The sequence below is a fragment of the Vulpes lagopus genome, chromosome 2, assembly GCF_018345385.1.
Source record: "Vulpes lagopus strain Blue_001 chromosome 2, ASM1834538v1, whole genome shotgun sequence".
In the NCBI taxonomy this organism is placed as follows: domain Eukaryota; kingdom Metazoa; phylum Chordata; class Mammalia; order Carnivora; family Canidae; genus Vulpes; species Vulpes lagopus.
In genome coordinates this window covers 46,438,913-46,461,574 of record NC_054825.1, presented here as the reverse complement: position 1 = coordinate 46,461,574, position 22,662 = coordinate 46,438,913, and the positions used below count along the sequence as shown (strand labels likewise).

Here is a 22,662-nt window from a genome sequence, read left to right as displayed (position 1 = left end):
TCACGCTCTCTCTCTCTCTCTCCCTCTCATTCTCTCTCTCTCTCTCTCTCTCTCAGATAAATAAATAAAATCTTTTTTAAAAATCCCAGATGGTCTCTCCTCTCTGAGTCCATTAGGGAGATGGATTTGCTGGACAACTTCACTGTCCACCCAGTGTAAACAAGTGACCAGTCCTCACACCCTGGCTATTCCTTCTCTCTGCATTATTTTTCTCCTTATCATTCACCACCACCAAGCATACTGTTTGATTTACATGTCATGTTTACTGTCTGTGGCCTGCACCCCACCCCTAGAGTGTATACTTCATGCATATCTTGAAGAGAAGTTCCATACCCAGAGTAGCTGCCTTTGGCTCAGGTCATGATCTCAGGATCCTGGGATTAAGCCCCGTGTTGGGCTCCCTGCTCAGTGGGGAGTCTGCTTCTCCCTCACCTTCTGCTGCTCCCTCTGCTCATTCTCTCTTTCTCTCTCTCTCTCTCTCTGCCAAATAAATAAAATCGTTTTTTTTTTTAAAAAAAAGAAAGACCCACCAATAGATCTTTCATCGCCCTCCCCCCCATCTCCCCCCATGCTCCTGTTCTGTGCTACAAGAGTCTTTTGTTTTCCACCTCTTTGCAGAGCATTGGCTGTGACGACTACCTAGGCTCGGACAAAGTGGTGGACAAATGCGGGGTGTGCGGAGGCGACAACACAGGCTGTCAGGTTGTGTCTGGTGTGTTCAAGCATGCCCTCACCAGCCTGGGCTATCACCGAGTGGTCGAGATTCCCCAAGGAGCCACCAAAATCAACATCACCGAGATGTACAAGAGCAATAACTATTTGGGTAAGCTTGGTCTTTTTCCAGAGGAAACCATCTGTCACTGTTGGATGATTCACTTCTTCCCAGGATCGTGACACAGCAGTGTCCAGAGGTCCTTGGACACGGAAAAGGTGCCACTGGGGAATGCCAAAGCACTGCTTGGCCTCCTCCTTGAAATGAGAAGTGTGGGTGGAGAAGATTTTAAAGGTCCTTGCAAATAAATATTCAACATCTACACATTTAAGCCAGCCTGTGTTCCTTCCAAGAGAAACATGGTTATGCAATAGGTAATGGGCTAAATTGTTTCTCTGGGATGGGGGAGGCTCTTTGAAAAGCCAAGGTACGTGCCAGTCTTTGTTCTGTTGGATTTCAAGGTGGCCAGGGGCCATTGGTGATCCTGTCTGGAGCTTCATTCCCTATAGATCTGAAGTGAAAACCGTGTTTCCCTTCTTTCCGCTTCATCAGCCTGGGGCAATGGGATGTGGATAGTACGTGTATATCTTCTGAACAGTTGTGGTTATTTTGGGCAATATCATCAATATCAAGAGGCCATTTTTATGCATTTTCCCACAAAAGGTTTGACCTCTGTTGATACTTCATTCTGGGTTGCTGACCGATTGCATTTTACGCAAAGCAAATCGGGCCAGACAAATTAATTTCGACCAATTTCCAATTCATGTGAGCATGCACAGATTAGTTAACAAAGTAATATAAGGAAAACAATTTCTTAAAATCATTTAGTGAACAGCCATATTCATTTTCATTTTTTAATTACTTCCTTAACAGGAACTAGAATAGCACAGACACTACCTGCCAGGCACTATGCTTAGTGCTTTTCATATACTAAGTTATTGAATCCTCTCAACAACCCTAGGGGATAGGACCTGTTCCCATTCCCATTTTATAGATAAGGAAACAGACACAGAGAGTTTATGTAACTTGCTAACGTCACACAGCGAGAAAGAGGTGGAGCTGGGATTTGAACCTAGGCAGTCCATCTCCAAGCGGGGTAGTCTACCGAGATATAATACCCATGAGCAACTCTCAGAACTCGAGTTCTTCTGGTACACCATTGGCCTTGCAGCAGTCAAGGGATGATTAATGTCACAAATTTCAAGTACTAGGAACACTCCAGAAGATAACTCCAGATGCTGCAGCTCTTTTTTTTCTGCACCCAGGGGAATGCAACCAAAATTCGCTTCACCTAGATTTATTGGCAGGAGGAAGAAAGGATGGCAAACGAGTCTCTGACAGAAGGCCAGTTAAAGTGGAAAGCCATTGTATTTGCTCTGGCACCCTCAGGAGCCGCCAAAGTGGCGATAAGCCTAGTTTTCCCAATGAGTGATTTGTGTGTCATCTTCAGTTATATTCTTTGTGTTTTTTCCTCTTTTTGGAATATTAGAAAATCCTATCTCCTTAAACATCTTGTCTTCTAGAATGGAAAGTGTTCTTCAGGAGATTATTTGAAATGCCCTTGTGTTCAAATGCAGCATCACACAATGCCACTTTTTTAATGAATTTTGTGTTGTTTTTAGTAAAATTTTCCCTTGCTCAGTTCAGAAAGCTGGATTTAAGCTGCGCCCTCTGAAGATAAAAGCCTGGATGATTATCCACTGGATGTCTGAGTATGGGAAAGATAAACGGTCTTTCCCTTTCTTTTGTCTCAGAGCACGTCAGTACATCAAAGCTTCATGGAGTCAAAAATCCCTCTCCCCCTAAAAGAGACTCAGTGGGAGAGTGACTCAGAAGGTCACATTCACCCTTGTGTGCCCAGAGACCAGTGGGGTACCTGAGAAATCTGGAGTCCATCGGCAATATTATGTGATGCCCTGTGGGCATAGGCAGGAGAATGGAAAGAGCAGGCTGTAGTGAAAAGAGGTCCCAGGGGAGATGATCGGGAGCTTCTGTCTGCAGAACTTAAATCACTTAAAGCACTTGGAATGCCCTTTTTTCCCTCCTTTCTTCCTTTTGTTATTGAGATATAATTCACTTATCATAAAATTCAGCCTTTTAAAGTATATAATGGTTCAGATGGTCTTTTATTAAGATTTATTTGTTTGAGAGAGACAGAGCATGCACATGTGAGAGTGAGGGGAGGGAGGGGCAGAGGGAGAAGGAGAGAGAGAATCTCCAGCAGACTCCTTGCTGAGTGTGAGGCCCTGTGTGGGGCTTGATCCCACAACCCTGAGATCATGATCTGAGCCAAAACCAAGAGTCAGACGCCCCACTCACTGGCCCCCCAGACACCCCAGATGGTCTTTTTCTCATCACAGGTATTCTCTTTACCTATACCTATCCTGCTAAATTGTCTATTCTGTGAGGTCTGTATATTCTAAAAGTTAAATTGCATGGGATTGCATGAGATTATGGATAACCATCTAGAGCGTGGGTCTCTAGCTATCTTTGAACTGTTCAAGGACTATTTTTTACATTACACATTTTCACGCACATAAATGTTTTTCAAAGAGACGTGTGGTGGGTTTCTCTACAATTTTCCAGGTAATGCTGAAGGTTTCACTTGCCTGACCTTGTATTCCTGGCTAGGAAAACTATTTTGTATAAAAATGTGACTTGATCCAGAAAATTGATTTGGCTATTTGTTCCATAGAATAGGCAATAGAGAGGAAATGAATGTTCAAATTTGTATCATTGCTTTCAAAAAAATCCAAAAATGTTTAAACGTTTTCTCAGTTGCCCTATTGTTTCCCAGAATTAGCTTTAATTATTTGTAATACAAATCAAGCCTTTTCTTATTAAACACTTGGTATCTTTTAATGACTAACTCTTCAAACTTCATAGAAATAGAAAGTAGGGGAACCTTGGGGGCTCAGTGATTGAACATCTGCCTTCGGCTCAGGGCGTGATCCTGGGGTCCTGGGATCAAGTCCCGCATGGGGCTCCCTACAAGGAGCCTGCTCCTCCCTCTACCTATGTCTCTTCTGAATAAATAAGTAAAATCTTAAAGAAAGCAAGAAATAGAAAGTAGATTTCAATGAAAACAGAAGGACTTGTATTATTAGTGCTGGAAAAGATGGTCCTATCACCTCATTTTAAAAGATTTTTTAAAACCCTCAATATGTGAGTGATTCTCTCAACATGCCAGTCACTAGTTACTAACAGTAGTCATGCTTTATGTATAGTAAGCATTTCAGTCTCCAAGTATTTTGACGTACGTGGTCTTCTGATATTTCAAACTGGACTTTCTTTACTTTGCGTGCTTCAAGAAAGATCTAGACTTCCTAAAGATGCAATTATAGAGTGAGGATATGAAAACCAACATTTAAAAATCAGAAACTGGACACCTGGGTGGCTTAGTCCATTAAGCGTCTGCCTTTGGCTTGAGTCATGATCCTACAGCATGGGGTTGAGTATCACCTTGGGTTCCCTGCTCAGCGGGGAGTCTGCTTCTCCCTGTGCCCTTCCACCTGTTTGTGTGCACGTTCTCTCTCTCTCTCTCTCTCTCTCTCTCAAAAATAAATAAAAATATTTTTAAAAAAATAAAAATCAGAAACTACATATGTAGAAGAAGGAGGCATACAACCCCCAAATTTTGTCTGATATATAAATAGTGGTGGTGCATTCAACCTGACTCTGAGTTTATGGCTTAATTTGATTTGACCATCACACCAAAGAGACCCATGTGGATCCGGGGCAACAGGCCAACTCGGCACTTTACGATGTTCACTATTCTCTGAGCAAAGCTACAGAAACCGTGACCTTTAATGGTGCATAGACTTTAGGAGATGGAATCTTTGTCTCACTTTAGGTTGGAAACCAATGAAATTCTGCAGACTTGAGTTCTGCTTTTCAGTGTCTATTTGAATTTGTTCACATGGTCTGAAATATAGGCTGGTTGGTGGATTATAGATTCCTAGATATACATCTTTTTAATGGAAAAGACTTTCAAACCCATGTATCTGCTAAAGCCTATGTATTCTCCTTTTGCATGTAAGTTGTTCTGAACCTTGTTCTTTGGAAACAGAAAGTTAAACCTAATTTTATTAACATGATTGGCATTTTATATTCCTTGCCTCTTCCTTAATAATGAGGTGTTGTAAAATTATTCTAGCTGAAATATCAAAGTTGGCATAGTTCAGCTAGCTCAGTTTACTAATGTCAATATGTAACAGTTAAGAAATCAGACATAAAAGCATACCAAGCAAAATTGATTCTACAGGACATGTTCTACTGCCAACATGTTACGTTGTCACAGAACCTTAGACTTGGGAGGAATTTGGGGAATTTGGGGATCTATACCTTTTAAAAATAAACTGGCAATACTTTTACTGTTAATCATGTTTTCTTAAATGTTTGAAATAATCATAATAATGGTCATACAAATGTAAGACATCCTATTTTTTAAATATTCCAATCTTTCCCATAGAGAGCTGCTCAACTAATAAATTAAAGGTTTACAAATGATAGATGATCCATGATACCTGACAATCAATCCCCAAGATTTTTCATACATGTTATAAAAATTCTGAACAATACAAATGATATAGAGTGAAAAGATGAGATTCCTTCTTTGTGCCAAACCCACACCTGGTCCACTGCCTTCAAGTGTTTAGACAGAAAAATGTCCACTCTTCCCGGTTCCGTGTGGAAGTACAAATAAAAAAGTAGTGGTGCTATACATACTCTTCGCAATTTGCTCTTTTATTTTAATATTATATCCTACCTTTTCATATTACTGCATAAAGCTAATTCATTCTTTTCTGAGTACAGAGTATTCTATACATCAGATTTAAATAGTTTCCTATTGAGGGATGTTTAAATTGTCTCATTCTCTAATATTGCAAATAATACATTTGATTTGTGGTTCAAGATGCCAGGCTGAGTACATGAGTTGGTTTTTTTCTCCTTCCTCCCAAGATTTCATCAAAATCAGCCTAAAGGAATAAGACAGGATATAACCCACAACCACCAAGAAAACAAGAGAAGGGGTGTCTGTGAAATGATTTTAACGAATTACTGGAACAAGTTTTTGAAAGCATATGGAAGAATGTTCACTAATAGAGCAGAGGAAATCACAGCTGAGGAAGCAGAGAGGGATGGTGATGAGGAGGGGCCAGCCTGCATACAGAGCCCAAGAGCCTCTGAGTCTGGGGGCAGCAGATAAAATGGACAGTGCGAGGAAAGATGGAAGTGAAAAACAGGGAAGTATATGAACACACTTCCCTTCACACACATTCGGAATGCTGGCATCACCATCCTTATCCAAAAGCTGATGGGAACTAGGGCATGGTTGTGAGAATTGGTACCCAAGACATCAGTTTGTGGATTTGGGGAAAGAAGTGGCTCAGTAACTGGCACTCCGTTCTCTCACCCTCTAAAAGTTGGCCAATATGTACAGAGCTCTCAGGCAGCCTTCTCATTGCTTTCATCTTAAACATCAATGGATATAACATAAGAGGACAATCAGGGGTCAGTAGACATTTTTCTGAAGCCTATAGCATGAAAGAGAAAACCCAAGATAAATAACTGGAAAAGCTGTTTCTAGAGGAAACAGAGCAAATTCTTGGAGTAGAAAACCTAAAATAAAGGTCCTCTTACAAGTAATGCTGCCATGAATATCCTAATAGGTATATCCTTTCATGCTTACATAAATATTTCTGTAGGATAGATTCCTAGAAATAGAATTTGTAGGTCAAATGGAATGAACACTTGTAATTCGGAGAGATGAAGCAAGATTCCTCTCCAAAGTAGCGTACCGGTTGATGCCGACACCAACACAAAATATTATGAATGTAGTTAATTTTTACTGTATCTTCTTTGTTTGCATTTTCCTGACCACTCATTTTTATTGTGGTTTGCACTCCGTGAATTTGCTATTTTTAAATTGTGTTTGTGGTTTTCTTACGGATTTTAAGAACTCATATAAGTTAGGAATAATAACCATCCTCTCATATATATAATAGTTTATCTTGTGTTTCAGCTATGCTTATGATATCGGTTTCTCTGTGGAGAGAAATTTTAATCATTTTTTGTCAAATCTGTCGATCATTTTTTTTTATAGCTAGTGGATTTTGTTTTACTTAAGAAGACCTACCCACCTCCAACATTATAAAATTATTCTAATATTTTCTTCTATTATTTTTATACTCATGTGTATATTTAAATATTGATTTATCTGAAATTAATTTTTGTGTGTGGCATGAGGTAGCAGATCTTTTTCTAAATAAACAGTTGTCACAACTACACCACTAATTTGAAATGCCACCTCTACCACGTATTAAATTCAAATATACGTAGATATACTTGTGGATTCTTGATTCAAGTCCATTGATCTATTTGTTTCTTCCTGCTTTGGTACCAGATTGTTTCCAGTACTGTAGTTTTATGTTTTATTCTTTTCTAGATCAACTTTCTGTTCCTTCCCCAATTTCCTACCCAAACACTTTGTTCTCCTAAATTTCCTTGAGTCTTCTTGTATGTTTGTTCTGCATACACTTTACTTTTCTAAAAAGATTCTAGGGATCCCTGGGTGGCGCAGCGGTTTGGCGCCTGCCTTTGGCCCAGGGCGCGATCCTGGAGACCCGGGATCGAATCCCACATCAGGCTCCCGGTGCATGGAGCCTGCTTCTCCCTCTGCCTGTGTCTCTGCCTCTCTCTTTCTCTCTGTATGACTATCATTAAAAAAAATAATAATAAAATAAAAAAATAAAAAAATAAAAAAATAAATAAAAAGATTCTATTTGTTTGAGAGAGAGGAAGAGAGAGAGCACAAGTGGGAGGTGGGCAGAGGGAGAGGAAGAAGCAGACTCCCCACTGAGCAGGGAGCCCAGCATGCAGGCTTGATCCCAAGACCCTGAGATGGCCTGAGCTGAAGGCAGACTCTTACTGACTGAGCCACCCAGGCACCCCCGTTCACATACACTTTAAAAACAGCTTGTAAAAGCCCATAAAACTTCTGTTGAAATTTTAATTTAAATTGCAATGAATTTATGGATTAATTTGAAGAGCAAAAGAAACCTCTTCATAACTCTTGATTCAGGAGTATAGAGCATCTTCCCATTTTGTGTTCTTCAGTAAAATTTCTTTATCAAGACTTTCCATATATGTCTATTAGGTTTATTCCTTGGTATTTTAGGTACCTTATATTTTTTGCTAATATGGTATAAGATCTTTCTTTCCACTATATTTCCAATTAGTCATTCAAGTATGTGTTAAACCAGTTTATTTTATATTTATTTTCTACCTGAACATCTTGCTAGATTCATTTAACAATTCAAATAGTTTTTCAGTTATTTGACATGGATTTTTCTAGATGGAAAAATCTTGATATCTATAGATAATAATAATGTTATCTTCCTATGATGTATTCTACTTCTTTTTTTTCTTAAGGATTTTATTTATTTATTCATGAGAGACACAGAGACCTAGGCAGAGGGAAGAGAAGCAGGCTCCATTCAGGAGCCCAACATGGGACTCGATTGTGGAACTCTGGGATCACGTCCTGAGCAGAAGGCAGACGCTCAACTGCTGAGCCCCCCAGGCATCCCTATATTCTACTTCTTATTTCTCTCTTGGCTTGTGGCACTTACAGGCTCAGACCTCTAAAAAAATTTTGGAATAATCCAGAAGTTTGGGATAATAATGTTAGTGGGCTTTTTTATTTTGTTCCTGACATTCAGAGTGCTTCTAATAGATGTTTGCTGAGTTTTCTGATATTTAAGTTTTATGAAAGTAAGGAACTTTTGGGCAGCCTGGGTGGCTCAGCGGTTTAGTGCTGCCTTCAGCCCAGGGCATGATCCTGGAGACCTGGGATCGAGTCCCACGTCGCGCTCCCTGCATGGAGCCTGCTTCTCCCTCTGCCTGTCTCTGCCTCTCTCTCTCTCTCTCTCTCACTCATAAATAAATAAAATCTTAAAAAAAAAGTAAGGAACTTTCTTTCTGTAACCAGCTTTTAACAATCTTTATTTGAACTTGCTCTTGCTTCTTTTTTCTCCCAGTTTCTGATTTTCCTAATTTCTCAATTTGCATTTATAAAACTAGTGAATATTTGCTTATTATAGATATGTTAAGTGGGTTTCCTCCAGTTGCTGCAATAGCCTGAATGTTTATGTCTCCCTCAAATTCATTTATTGAAATCCTAGCCCCTAAGGTGGTAGTTTTAGGAAATGAGGCCTTCGGGAGGTAATTAGGTCATGAAAGCAAAGCCCTCAGGAATTGGAATTAGTGTCCTTCTAAAAGAGGCCCTGGAGAGATGCCTGACCCCTTCTGCCCTGAGAGGTTATAAGGAAAAGACAACCATCTAGGAAGCAGATCTCTATCTTACACTTCCCAGCCCTTAGAACAATGAGAACTCAACATCTGTTGTTTACAAGCCACCCAGTCTGTGGTATTTTGTTATAGCAGCTTGACTGGACTATGTGACCTATATCTGTTTCTGTAACAGGCCTTTCCTTCAGATGGAGAAGACCCACAATGGTGTCAGTGTGCTGACAGGTCTCCTCTGAGTGTATATGGGCAAGGAGTAGATACACACGCACTCTTAGAGCTATGCAAGGATTCAGTAGGATAATGAACTTGAAGCATCTAGCATTCCAGGCCATATTTTCCCTACCTTGTACCAAGACTCTGGTTTTCCTTGAGTATAAAATTTACTACCTTTCTTCTTAGACATCCAAAGCCTTACTTAATTATTCTAGCTGTATCCTTACGGCTTCTGCACCCACTGTCTTTCTGGGAGTAGTTCCTTTCCCCCCATAGGACAAAGAGAGATACGAAAGTGGATATGTATGTTCAGCCTCCCCCCCCCTGTGCTGACCTCATTCTAATCAGAAAAATGGCTTCTGTAAGATACACAGTTGTAATTATGGATTCACCCCTTCCATCTCAGACTTCACCTTGGGCTTTGAGTGCCTTTTGCTGCTCTACTCCTATCTACCTTTCAGTCCTTGGCTTTGTCCTCCATTTATAGTCTAATGCTGGCCACTGAAACTGCCCTTTGCACAGCTACCATTCCTGGCTGGAATGCTCTGGGACAAGTCCTTTCCACATAAATGAATTAAGAAAATAACTGTATGTTTTGTGGAGCTGTTGACTTTAAGTGAGATGTTGAGATATACGTAAAATACCTACCATCTTAGAGGTACTCAATAAGTATTCCCTTATCTTCTAGACGAGTAGATCTCACTCTGGCTGCATGTTGGAGTCACAGGAAGTATGATATTTGAGGCCTATTTGAAATATACCAATGGCTGGCTCCCACCTCCCAGTTGAATTGCCCTGGGCCACAGTTTGGGTATCAGATTTTTTAAGTTCCCTAGAGGATTCCAAAGTCCTTTCAGGCCAAAAGACCATTTCCATATTACAATGGGTCTCAGCTAGGAGCTCTTTTGCCCCTCAACCCAAGGATAGGCCAGGGATGCTGCTAAACATCCTACAATTCTCAGGACGGCCCCTAAACAAAGAATTGTCCAGCCCCAAATGTCAATGGTGCTAGATGAGAAACCCTGTCCTGTGTGCTGACTTCAATCCCTTTAGTACTAAAGTTTCATGGGTCACTTACTTAAGAATGGTGTCTAAAATAGAATAATAAATGTCAAAGTGCTATTGGAACAACTATTCTACCTGTCATTAAGTTTGCATTTATCAACTCACTATGAATTCTTAGTTTGCAATCCAAGCTCCCTCCTTCCATTTCCCTTCAATATTTCACTCAACCTGTTGGCCATGGGCCCAAGTTGCAACCCCAACAACAGAAGTTCCAACTTAGATCACCTTCCTGTAGCCTGCCTTCCTAGCATTCAGAGTCCTTGCTTGCTTTCTTAATACATGGCAGAAGAATAAAAGACCCAGAAAAAGAACAGCAAATAATGGGATTTTTCCTTCGGAGTTCCATAAGACTTTGATCATATATCCAGTTTGGTACTACCATATTTTACTGTAATTTATCTATTCACATGCCTGTGTTCTTCCCAGTTGGGTTGTGTACTCCTTGAAGGCAGACAGTCCAGCCTTAGATATTCCTTCTCTCAAGTACCCTTTGTGTGCTAGCAACCGCACTGAGTAGTGGGATACAGAAATCAAGGCTCTCCTGAGGCTACACTGTGCTGTGCAGCCCATTTTGGAGGCCTGTGCTCAGACACCTTTAACTCACCTTGATCATGAGAATCACAGACCTCACTCATGGTACTTGAGTCCCATGTTACTTCTAGGCTGTTGGAATCCTGGATCCTCCTCCTTCGTGTAACATGGCACTCACGCGACTAGGGAAAGGGGGTGGGGTATTGTATCAGCACCTGCATTTATAGCTGAGGACACTGAGCCCAGCATGGTTGAGGAACTGTTGAGGTGAACAGTTGATAAATGGTTGAATCAAGGACTCAAATCTAGGCACTGTCCTTGACCTATATTCTACGTATAGGCCTAAGGCCATTGACAAGAAAAACGTGGCTGAGGCATAGGAGGTAGGGGAGAAATTGTGCCTTCTCCCTCCTCCCAGCAGTAGAAGAAGGATGTATTCTAATTCCTCGTGCCTCCACACTGTTTCATCCCTCCCCCCACTCCTGCCTCCAACTTGACGAAAGCCATCGGCCTGCCTACACACCAAGAGCCCTTGGGCTAGGTTGCCATGGTCACTAGACATCTTAGTCTTAGTCACTAGACATTCACCATCTGCCTTAGGGGAGCATCTTCTGAAACCAGCATCTAAAGGAACATCCAGCTCTTAAAAAAAGTGGAATAGTTTGGAGACATGAAACATCATGTGTTTTTTTTTTTTAATTGTAGCAATATATATATAATTATATATATATAATTTATCACTTTAATGGTTTTAAGCACATAATTGAGTGATATTAAATACATTCATGATGCTGTGCAACTGTCACCACTGTCCATTTCCAGAACTGTTTCATCATCCCCAAAGCTGTACATAATAAATGATAATTCCCCATTTCCCCCATCCTAAATCCCTGGTAACCTCTGTTCTACTTTTCCGTCTCATGAATCTGCCTATTGTAGGTACCTCATACAAGTGGAATCATAATAGTATTTGGCCTTCTGTGTCTGGAATATTTCTCTTAATTTAATGTTTTCAGGGCCCATCAATGTTGTAGCATGTGTCAGAAATTTGTTCCTTTTGGTGTAGGATACCACATTTTCTTTATCCACTCATCTACTGATGGCCGGTTGGGTTGTTTCCACCTTTTGGTTATTGTGTACAAGTAACTGTTCAAGTCCCGGCTTTCAGTTCTTTGGGGTATGTACCCAGGCAGGGGTGGAATTGCTGGGTCATGTGGTAAGTCTGTGTTTAATTTTTGAGGAACTTCCAAACTGTTTCCCACAATGACTGTACCATTTTCTGTTCCCACCAGCAACACATGAAGGGTTCCAACCTCTCCACATCCTCACCAACACCACAAGCATGTTTATCATCGAGTATTTACGCCGATGATAAGACATGCTTCCATGGTCTGCTTTTGGGCATCAGAACAGAATGCTGAGATGGGCTTTGTGACCCTCCTCGGTTACCTGGGCAGGTAGTGGCACTCCCAGGAGATGGTCCAACAGCAAACACCTCATGGCTGGTGTTCCTCGTCAATGCTGGCATGTGAGAAAAGATGATCACTGAGTATTTGATTTTTTTTGTTTGGACTCAGCTCTCACCTTTCCTTCATCAACAGGCTTTTATGATTCCTGTCCAAAACCAAATCTTTGCAAAGAAAGATCCTGTGGCCAGAGAGACTGTGCCGTCTTGTTGTGATTTGGGAAAATGCTGTTGTTTGTGTTAGCACTCCTGGACTTAATTTTGCATTACATACTTTCCACCTGGTTTCTGACAGAGCACATGCCTTTGATTTCACAAAGCTCTGCTGTCCTTGCATCTGTTTATGCAGACCTTCTTTTCACTTCTGCAGCCATTTAGGCTTGAAAAGCTTTCAGATACGCTGGAACAAAATGAAACCAATGCTGCCCCACTCCCTTATGTTCATTTGTTACCCATTTTCTGCCTTTTAGTTAGCACCTAGTTGCCTGGAAGTAGAAGACTGAGTTAGCCTGGGTTTGCCTTTTGCTTTATGGGAAAGAGTTAAGCTGTGAGTTGTGGTTTTTTTTTCTTTTAATTGCATCATTTGTCACAGACATATGCAGAGCGCCCACACCTGCTTTTCTGTACCTAATCGGATGCTTTCCTGAAATGCAGGAAACAGCTGCTGAGTGGGCTGGGTCTTGGATTTTTATGGAAGTGATTTGACAGCTCCGTCCCTGCAGGCAGAGTAGGATTCTTCCCCAGCCCACTCGGGGCAGCAGCACCTCCGGAGAACATCTTTAGCAGGGCTGCTAATCGCTCCCAGGTCTCCTACCTGGATTGGGGCAATAACTCAGAACCCCTTTTCTAGGAGTCTGGTATGGATAATGGCTTCCCAAATCTCCCCATTCCCTTTCCCACTTGGAAGTGCTGCTAAGCTTTCCCTCTTTGAATCAAAGTATGGCTTTTTGCAATGTGTTAGATTAGTGAGCCTCCACATTAGGGATTTAATACAAGATAACGAAGAAATATCTAAGGTTTTAAACAACATTTATGAAATATAGTTGACTTCATGAAAGAGAAGTGACAACCAAGAAAAATAGTAACTTCAAGGCTTTCTTACCAGCAGTTGGAGCTACCCATCCTTGGCTGCTCCAGGGTCATGCCGTCGTTTGGGATGTCCCTTACTTTCTCTCAAGGGTTAGAGCTTTGGAAATGGGAAATCTGCCTTCCAGGACCATCCCCAGCTTTGGAAATGGGAAATCTGCCTTCCAGGACCGTCCCCCAGCTCTCTCAATTAGGAGAAATTAACCATCCTTTTCCCTTCTGTCATTAAGCAGAATTCCAGTCTTCTGAATTCCAGGATTCTGCTCTTCTTCTCGCTAATAAATCCCTGAAGGGGTGAGCTTTGAAGATAAGCCTCCAAAAAAAAAAAAAAAGAAGAAGAAGAAGATAAGCCTCTATTCCTCCCACTATGGGTTGCCTCTATTAGCTCTTCTCTGGCTGTGTTAGCCAGCATCACCAGCTCTCAGAAAAACTTTCCGCATCTCCTAATTCTGCCCTTTCCCCAAGCCAGACACTTGACTTAGAAATTCCTTGAATTAGAAATCATATAAATCTCAGTTTGGGAACAGTCTACTGACTCTGAGTTCTAAGTCAATATTCATGTCCTTCCTTGGAAAACAGCCGTTCCCTCTCCCACCTTCCACTGTGGCCTGACAGTCATGCCTATATTTATTATGTTTTGGAAGCATAATTTGTCTCTTCGATCAGTATTTACTTCTCCCTTGATCTAGTAGCCATATAATCTGATTAGGTAAAACATTGCTCTTTATCTGACTTGATAGTCATAAAAAATAGTTAAACATTTCAGTGAATGTCTATAAGCAACTACTGTGTGCAATGCACTGCAGAGTCCTGAAGCTGAACAATGCATGGCCTCTGCCCTGCAGGCATTTATACTCCAGTTGAGACTCCTCTGATGACTTTGGGAAGAGACCCAGCACTATGGGAGTGCAAAGTGTGGAGAAATTACTTCTAACGGCATAATCTGAAGAGAAGCATGAGGAGGTGGTTTTTAAATTGGGCTTTTAGAGCAGGGATTAGCAACCTGGTTTTAGAAAGGGCCTCTGAGTAAATATTCTAGGCTTTGCAGGCCATTTGGTCACTGCTGCATCTATTCTGCCGTCACAGTGAGAGAGCACCATGGACAATAAGTGGGTGAACAGGTATTTCCATGTTCCAGTGAAACTTGATTTATAAAAAAGGCAGTTGCCAAATTTGACCCCCATGCTGTAGTTTGACAGCCCTTATTTTATAGGCTGGATAAGCTTTTATCAGAAAAAAATAGGGGAAAGAACATTTCAGTCCAAAGGAGCAATATGAGCTACAGAGGAGGAAGGGGGAGGCATGTCTGGGCACGACATATTATAAATAAGCGAGGGCAGCCTGGACTTGTGAGGCTACAACTGTAAGATGAGGCCAACTGTGGAAGACCTTTCATTCCAAACTCCATCCTTTGGATTAGTCTTTGGCCAGTGGTCAGCCACTAAAGATGCTAGACAGAAGGAAATTTGCGACAGAATCATACCTCTGCTCTAAAGACATTTTTTTGGCAGCCGTAGGGAAGGGTAGGAACCAACGAGCAACTGTTTCGGAAAGGCCAGGTCTATACCAAGAGTCTGAAGACGGGAAATGACTGATAAACAAAGATTTTGGCAAATCAGTGGGCTCAGTGATTCCAAACTATAAACTGAACCTTAATTGAAAACTCTAGTTTAAGCACATTTCTTTAATCCATGACTGTAGGCTAAGCCTCATGTTATACAAAAACATAATACACATCAAAGTATCGCTAGATCATAGAATGATAAAGTGCATTTGGCATTTTGAGATGATCTGAAGCCAATGAAAGTAGAAGGGACAGATGAGTAATTTTAAGAGTTGGAAATGGAAGTGATCCATCCTACTTTAAAAGACAAAGAGGGGGAGATAATATGCAAAGGAAAATCTGAGTTGTGTTTGAGAGAAGCTAAATTTCTTCCCTCTTCTCTGATACAGCATTCTGGAAACCTAACTCAGTCTCATCTCCCTTGTTGGTGAGTTCTGGGACCATCAGAGCTAGGTGGTCATCTTGACCCTCACCCTGGCAATGACCTAATGCTTGCAGCAAGCTCTCATCAGGCAGCAGCAGAGAGCCTGTCCCCATCCTTCGTCAATGCTTTGTTTAAATTGATTTTCTCTATTTTCAATTATCCCAAACACATTATATGTCTGATAAGCTCCTAGAATTGCTCCAAGAAGACCAATATCAGCCCTTAAAATAACTTTTTATTAGTCTAGTAGAAATTTGTACATCAAAGAATCTAATCGACTGATTTAAGTTCCCTTCTAAATGAATAGTCCACATTGTGGTTAGTTTCTTCGTTACTTATAAAAATGTGAATGGCTAAAACTAACTTGGACTTTTAAGTAAAATCAGCAGTCACCAGTTTTGCTGGCAAAAGTACCCAGAGTACATTCTCAAAGTCTCAAACATACAAAGATACAACATCTCAAACGTTGCAATACAAGCCAGATCATGCAGGTTGTACCAACATAACTTTCTGGCTCTGCGGCCTTCAGCCAATTACTTGGCCTCTCCATATATTATTTGCTTTCTGTATGAAACAAACTGACAATAATATTGATGGGTCATTGGGAGAATTAAGTACTACTGGTAAAGCACTTAGCACAGGGACTAGAAGGAAATATTTACTCAACAAGGATCAGATATGTGATGATCACTATTTTTATATATGAAGCAGTCCAGGATTGTATGCTTATAGAGCTGCATATTTGTGCATTGAGATTTTATCTGGACAATAAATACCTTTCCAAAAGCAAAAGACCTTTCTTCTAACCATATCAAGCCAATAGGAAAAGCAGTTTTATGGCCTCTGCTCTTTATAACTGATAGTGAACTAGGTCAAGAGGTGTTTGGGTCCTACCCAGCCACTGTGGTGTCCCCTGACTCAGCTCACTGTCTTGAGATATTACCAAGGTATTCATAGACGCAGTCAGGTGATCCACGCTCATTTTTCAGGTCTGGGCGAGGAACAAGGAATGGGCTTTTAGACATTCTAGCTTTTAATGCGAATACTGACTTTATATTCTGTAATGCATTAGGCCTTTAAAATATCCAGCTGCATCTCAAAGACCCACAGGACAATGAGATTTCTACTGTGAGCTTGGAAGAGCTGAGGGCATAGACCCTCAGGGTTGCCCAGCATGGGGACTCCCAGAGGCCCCGTGACACAGACCCCTCCTGCAAGGGTGTTAACCCGAAGTCTTTATGGGCCTCCTGAATTGATTACAATTAATTAAGTTTAACTTTTCTTCACAGAGCTTTATCTCCCCTTCTCAAAGCCCAAGTGAGAAAGAAATGCATGTTTAAGTGCAGAAAACCTAGCCTCTGGCCAGAGCCATCAACTGGCCTAACACTTATTCATTTGTTAAATAAGCTTTTTGTTGAAGTATTAAATAATAATACATAGAACAAGTCCTCAGTTCAAAATCCTACAGCTTTGATGAATTTTCACAAAGTGAACACACTACAGTAACTAGTACCCAGATCAAGATATAGAAGTGTATTGACATTCCAGGGGCCCCTTAGAGTACTCCCCTCTCTGCCACTAATCTGTCCTACCCCCAAAAGGAACCACAAACCCTGGTAGCACCATAGGTTGGTTTTGCCTATTTTGAAAAAAACTTAGAGATGGGGATACTTGGGTGGCTCAGTTGGTTAAGCATCTGCCATTGGTGCAGGTCATGATCTCCCGGTCCTGGGATCGAGCCTGGCGTCAGGCTCCCCCAAGCAGGAGTCTTTTCTCTTTCTCTCTCTCTCACCCCCACCTCTGCCCCTCTTCCCCGCTCATTCTCTCTTTCTCAAATAAATAAATAAATAACAATCTCTTTTAAAACACTTATATAAATGGTATGACACTGCATGTACTCTTTTGTATCTGGCTTTACTCAGAGTGGGGTGGGGGATGGTTGTTGCTAAACATTTTTACATTTAACTTGGAGTGTAGCATAAAATGAGAATAAAGATTCATCCCAAATATTTAGCCAACTTTCCACCCGGATTTGTTGAATACTTTGTTTATTTAACACTGGAAAGTTAGAATGTGCTAGGTCCTCTTCTTTATCCTAGATCTGTTTTGTAAGCGCTCTGTTCCAGTCACCTGTCACGTAATTTCTGTACCACGTTTTGCCTATTGCAGCTTTAAAATGTGCTTTTGAATTTAGCATGGCAAGCTACCCCCTTGTGCTCTTTTTAAATAAATTTTCAGATCTAGCACGTTTCTATTCCAGGTGAACTTTGGAACCATTTTATCACATTAAAAAAAAAATCCTATTGGTGTTTTCATGTGATTGCCTTAAATCCACTGGATAAACACATGCTGAGCACTTGCTCTATGCCAGGCTCTGCTCTAGGCACTGGCCACCTTGGTGATTTACATTCTAGCCAGGGAGAGCACAGACAAGGGAACAGAAAGATCATTTCAGATGGTGATTGCGCTATCACAAAAATAATAACAGAGAAAGAAGAGAACAGGTGCGGGCTGGAGAAGCAGGGAGTTGCTTGCGTTAGGTGGTCAGAGAAGGTCTCTCACACTCGAACGGACACCTGCATCCCACCAGGACATCTATAAATCTATAGATTTTAGATATATCAACCAATTTGGGAGGAATAGACATAGTTAATACATCCAGGCCAAGAACATAGTATTTATTTCCACTTATTCAAACACTTTTTTATATCTGCCGTAGAATTGTGAGATTTTTCATGTTGTGTTTCTATATTAGTCGTGAAAATTGATCTGAAGTATTGTATTTTGTTGTGGGATGATGATGGTGTAGAATGAAATCTGTTGCTATATTATTTTCAAAATTGATATTACTACACAAAAAAGTTAACAGATTTCCATGGGGAGCCTGGGTGGCTCAGTCAGTTGAACATCTGATTCTTGATCTCAGCTCAGGTCTTGATCCCGGGGTTGTGAGTTCAAGCCCTGTGTTAGGCTCCACTCTGTGGGCGGAGCCCACTAAGAAAAAGAAAAAAAAAGTAACAGACTTCTTACATTTATTGCAATGTGGCCATTTTGTTGAACTTCTATTAATTCTGAGTATTACCCATGGATTTTCATGATTTCCTAATGACGACGTTATTTCATGTAGAAATAATAGTAATGTTGCCCCTTCTTTTCAGATAGTCATACCTTCGATTTTTTTTTTTTTTGGTGATATATTGCCAGAAGTTTACCCAAACTTCTAAATGAGTGAGAGCAGACATCCTTAAGCTATTTCTGATTTTAATGCGAATGCCTCTAATTTTCACTATCAAGAAAGAAAGATGTATGCCCAGTAAATATTTTAAATTAATGTATGATTACATGCTTATTATCAGATGGAGAAAGTCTGTTTCTAATTTTGCAAATGTTTTTAGCAGGATGAGTTTTAAATGTCATTTTGGCATCTATTTTAAATTATTTTTTCCTAAAAATTTCCTATATTAAATCATCCTTGCATTCCTGGAATACAACCTGCTTCATCTAGCTCAGTGCTTCTTTAATGTTCTTTTGAATTCAGTGTGCTGGTACCTTAGTTGGGATTTTGAAAACTGTTATTCATCAGTGAGGTTGGCCTGTTGCTTTCTTTCTTACTACCTCTCTGAAGCTTTGGTTAGGTTAGCTTTCCAATTTTTATATGCTCTGGAAAAGTTTATATCATTACCTGGTCCTTTAGATTTTGTTGGAAACTCACCAATAAAAAACAGCTGGCCCTAGAATCTTTTTGGAAGAAATGATTTTGGTAACTTCGAAAAATTCGTCTGTAGTACTAATCTATCATATTTTCTTGTTCATTTTAAGTCACTTTGGTAATTATTTTTAGTGTATCTTTTTCATGGAGAGTTTCAAATGTCATAGAAGTATGTGTAAAATTCACTTATAATTTGCATGTCCTCTGATGCATTATTTTTTAATGCTAATATTGTCTATTTGGGCTTTATTGCTTTTTTCTTTACTAAAGTTGCTTATTAAAAAGGTACAGACTTCCAATTATAAAATAAATAAGTCATAGGGATGGAATGTACAGCATGGCAACTATAGTTAATAATACTGTATTGCATATTTGAAAGTTGCAGAGAATAAATCTTAAAAGCTCTTATCACAAGAAAAATTCTGTAACCTTGCATGGTGATGGATATTAAATAGACTTATTGTGGTGATCATTCCGTTATATATACAAATATTTAATCATTATGTTGTACCTGTGAAACTAACATAATACCCTTTATACCTTGATTTTAAAAATCGGTCCAGTCATAATCTTCAATTCAAAAAACTCTTTTTTTTTTTGAGGAAACAGCTACTAGTTTCTAGGTCAAGTTTTTTTTAAAATTCATAAACTAAGATTTCCACATCGGTGTCTTTTAAGAAATACAAGTATTGATGACCATATCTCAAAAATTCAGTATGTATCCATTTTATTTTTATTTTCTTAGTCTGTGATTCTCAAATGTTTTGATCTTGGGAACCCTTTACACACTCAAAGTTATTGGAGACCCCAAAGAACCATTGTTTATGTTGGTTATACATATTGATATTTACAGTATTCAAAAACTTAAACCGAATTTTGAAATTTTTTTATTGATTCATTTTTAAATAACAATCATAAACTCATTATGTAATAAAAGCTTTTTGAAAGAATTTCCCAAGACAAAAGATAAATTTGAGAGGAGAGGCATTATTTTACAATTTTGCAAATCTCTTTTAATATCTGGCTGAATAGAAGACTGCTGGATTCTCATATCTGCTTCTGTACATAGTCCTTTGTGGTACCTTGTTTTGGCTGAAGCATATGAATAAAATCTGGCTTCATGTAGATACATAGTTGGAAAATGAAGAATGAAGTTTAGTAGTCTTTAGATAATTGTGGATCTTTTCCTTTGGTGCTCCACCAAACTAGAAAAGTGATAGTTTCTTAAAGATTAATTGCAGTGTGGAAACCATATCAATAATCTCTTTTCTTAAAAACAAAAAAATCTCTTTTCTTGATGTTCATGAGAGAATGAGAGGGGATAAAAAGACAAATAACATCTTAGCATTATTATGAAACAAATGTGATATCACAGATCCCCTGGAAGGGTCTCAAACATTCCCACTTTAGAAACACTGTTCTAAGTAAATGGAGTATGTATAATTTTTTAAACTTTTTTATTGTGAAATAATGTTATATTTACAGAGGAATTGCAAAAGACAGTAGAGTTCCTATATGCCCTTTACTTTGCCTCCCTAATGTTAACTTTTTTTAAAAAGGTGGTAAAGTGTATATGATGTAAAATTTATCATTATAACCATTTTAAGTGTACAGTTCAGTGGCATTACATGTAATCACACTGTTATGCAACCATCACCACCACCCAGTCCCAGAGCTTCTGTCTTCCAAAACTGAAACTCCCTATCCATTAGGTATAATTTTGATTTACTTTTTAGCCCAAATTATTTAAGGTGTTTATTTACATGGATTATATTTGTGCTGTTAATTTCTGATTTTATTGCTTTGGAGAATGTGGCCTTCAGGATTTCAGGAGTTGGAGTGAGCAAGAAAAGTAGGAAAATTGTTCTCCTACTCTGCATTGATTGAATCAGAGCTGTAGGCTTTATACCAAACAAAAAAAGGTGACAGCTGTCCCTCTATATAAGGGTATCTTGGTCTTGAAATGGCCAAAGGACTCTTCTTTCTTCACTTCAGTACTTGTCTTTCTGTATAAACTGTGAAACCAGAACACATTGGGGACAGAGAAAGTGATGTGGCCTTTTGCCCACAAACACCATATAACTAAGTTTAGGTTGGAAGGACAGAGAAAGGAAAAATCCCTGGAGCCATGCTTGCTAGAAAGTAAAGTTGTATTGTTGGTGATGGTGGTGGTGGTTGTAGTGGTGGTGATGGTGTTGTGATGGTGGTAGTGGTAGCAGTGATGGTGGCAGTGATTCATGTGGTGATACCAACGGTAGTGATGTTGGTGTGGGTGGTGGTGATGGTGATGGTGGTATGTGGTGGTGATGATGGAGGTGATAGTGGTGGTGGTGGTGGTGGTGATGGTTGTAATGGTAGCAGTGGTGATGGTGGTGGTGATTGATGGTGGTGGTGGTGATAATGATGATGTTGGTGCGGGTGGTAGTGATAGTGATGATGAATTCCATTGTTTCACTCTTTGGGGAGAAAAGTGGCATTAGGGTAAAGGGAAGATTTCCAGCACTACTATACTAGATTTTTTTTTCTATAAAGGCCAGAGAGTAAATATTTTAAAGCTTTGTGCACAATATGTTCTCCGCCAGACTCAACTCTGCTATTTAGTATGAGAGCAGTGACTGGTTTCCCATAAAACATTATTTACAAAAACAGACAACAAGCCAGATTTGGCCCGTGGGCTACCATTTGCCAACTTGCACTAAATGAATGCCTCAGAGAGCTGAAAACTAGATGCGAGTTATATCTTCTATATTCTTCTCTGTTCTATAGTATCTAAGTTCTATCCTCTATAACTTCTGTATTCTTCACCTGAAGTTGATCATCTTAGAGGAGAATGCAGATGACCCAGGACAAGGGACAGTCATATACCCTGCCTATTAACAAGTACCACAATTGGGCTCATTCCTCATTCCAACATATAGCTGAGAAATGTTTCATAGTCAATTCTAAGCATAAGGGTAGATAGTGGCAAAAAAAAACCACTGGGGAATAAAAATTAAGCTGCCAGTGTCTTCCTGAGTGTTCATTTTCTTTCATTGCTTGTTCTGTAGGACTATTCAGTTTACCTCTTAATGTTGTTATGTCCTGCTGTTTTCTTTTTTTTTTTTTTTTAAGATTTTATTCATTTATTCATGAGAGACAGAGAGAGAGAGAGAGACCGGCAGAGGGAGAAGCAGGCTCCATGCAGGGAGCCTGACGTGGGACTCGATCCCAGGACTCGAGGATCACGCCCTGGGCTGAAGGCAGCACTAAACCGCTGAGCCACCTGGGCTGCCCTGTCCTGCTGTTTTCAAGAAGAATTGATTTTATATGAAAAATTATGCTAATCAACTTTAATTTTTCAAAATTGTGGGGGGTCTTGGCTGTTTGAATCAGGAGGCCATAACCAGGGCATCATTGCTTCTCCTGATGGCACTCAGGGAGGAAAATGAGCCACCACTTAAATGACAGAGCTCACAAACCAACCTTAACAAATAACATCTCAGAAATTCATCTGTATCAGTGTCCCTGAATGGCTCAGTCAGTTAGGCATCTGCCTTCAGCTCAGGTCGTGATCCCAGAGTCCTGGGTTCAAGCCTCGGGT

General features: G+C 40.0%; 1 protein-coding gene across 3 annotated transcripts in view; it reads left to right on the top strand.

Moving 5' to 3' along the window:
- The window catches only part of THSD4 (thrombospondin type 1 domain containing 4), a 582,162-nt gene that overhangs the window by 468,465 nt on the left and 91,035 nt on the right, over window positions 1-22,662 (top strand). For all 3 annotated transcript variants that reach the window (XM_041743611.1, XM_041743613.1, XM_041743612.1), the window contains exon 8: window positions 619-823. In XM_041743611.1, coding sequence (XP_041599545.1) covers window positions 619-823 — 205 coding nt within the window. The remainder of the gene's footprint in view (window positions 1-618; window positions 824-22,662) is intronic.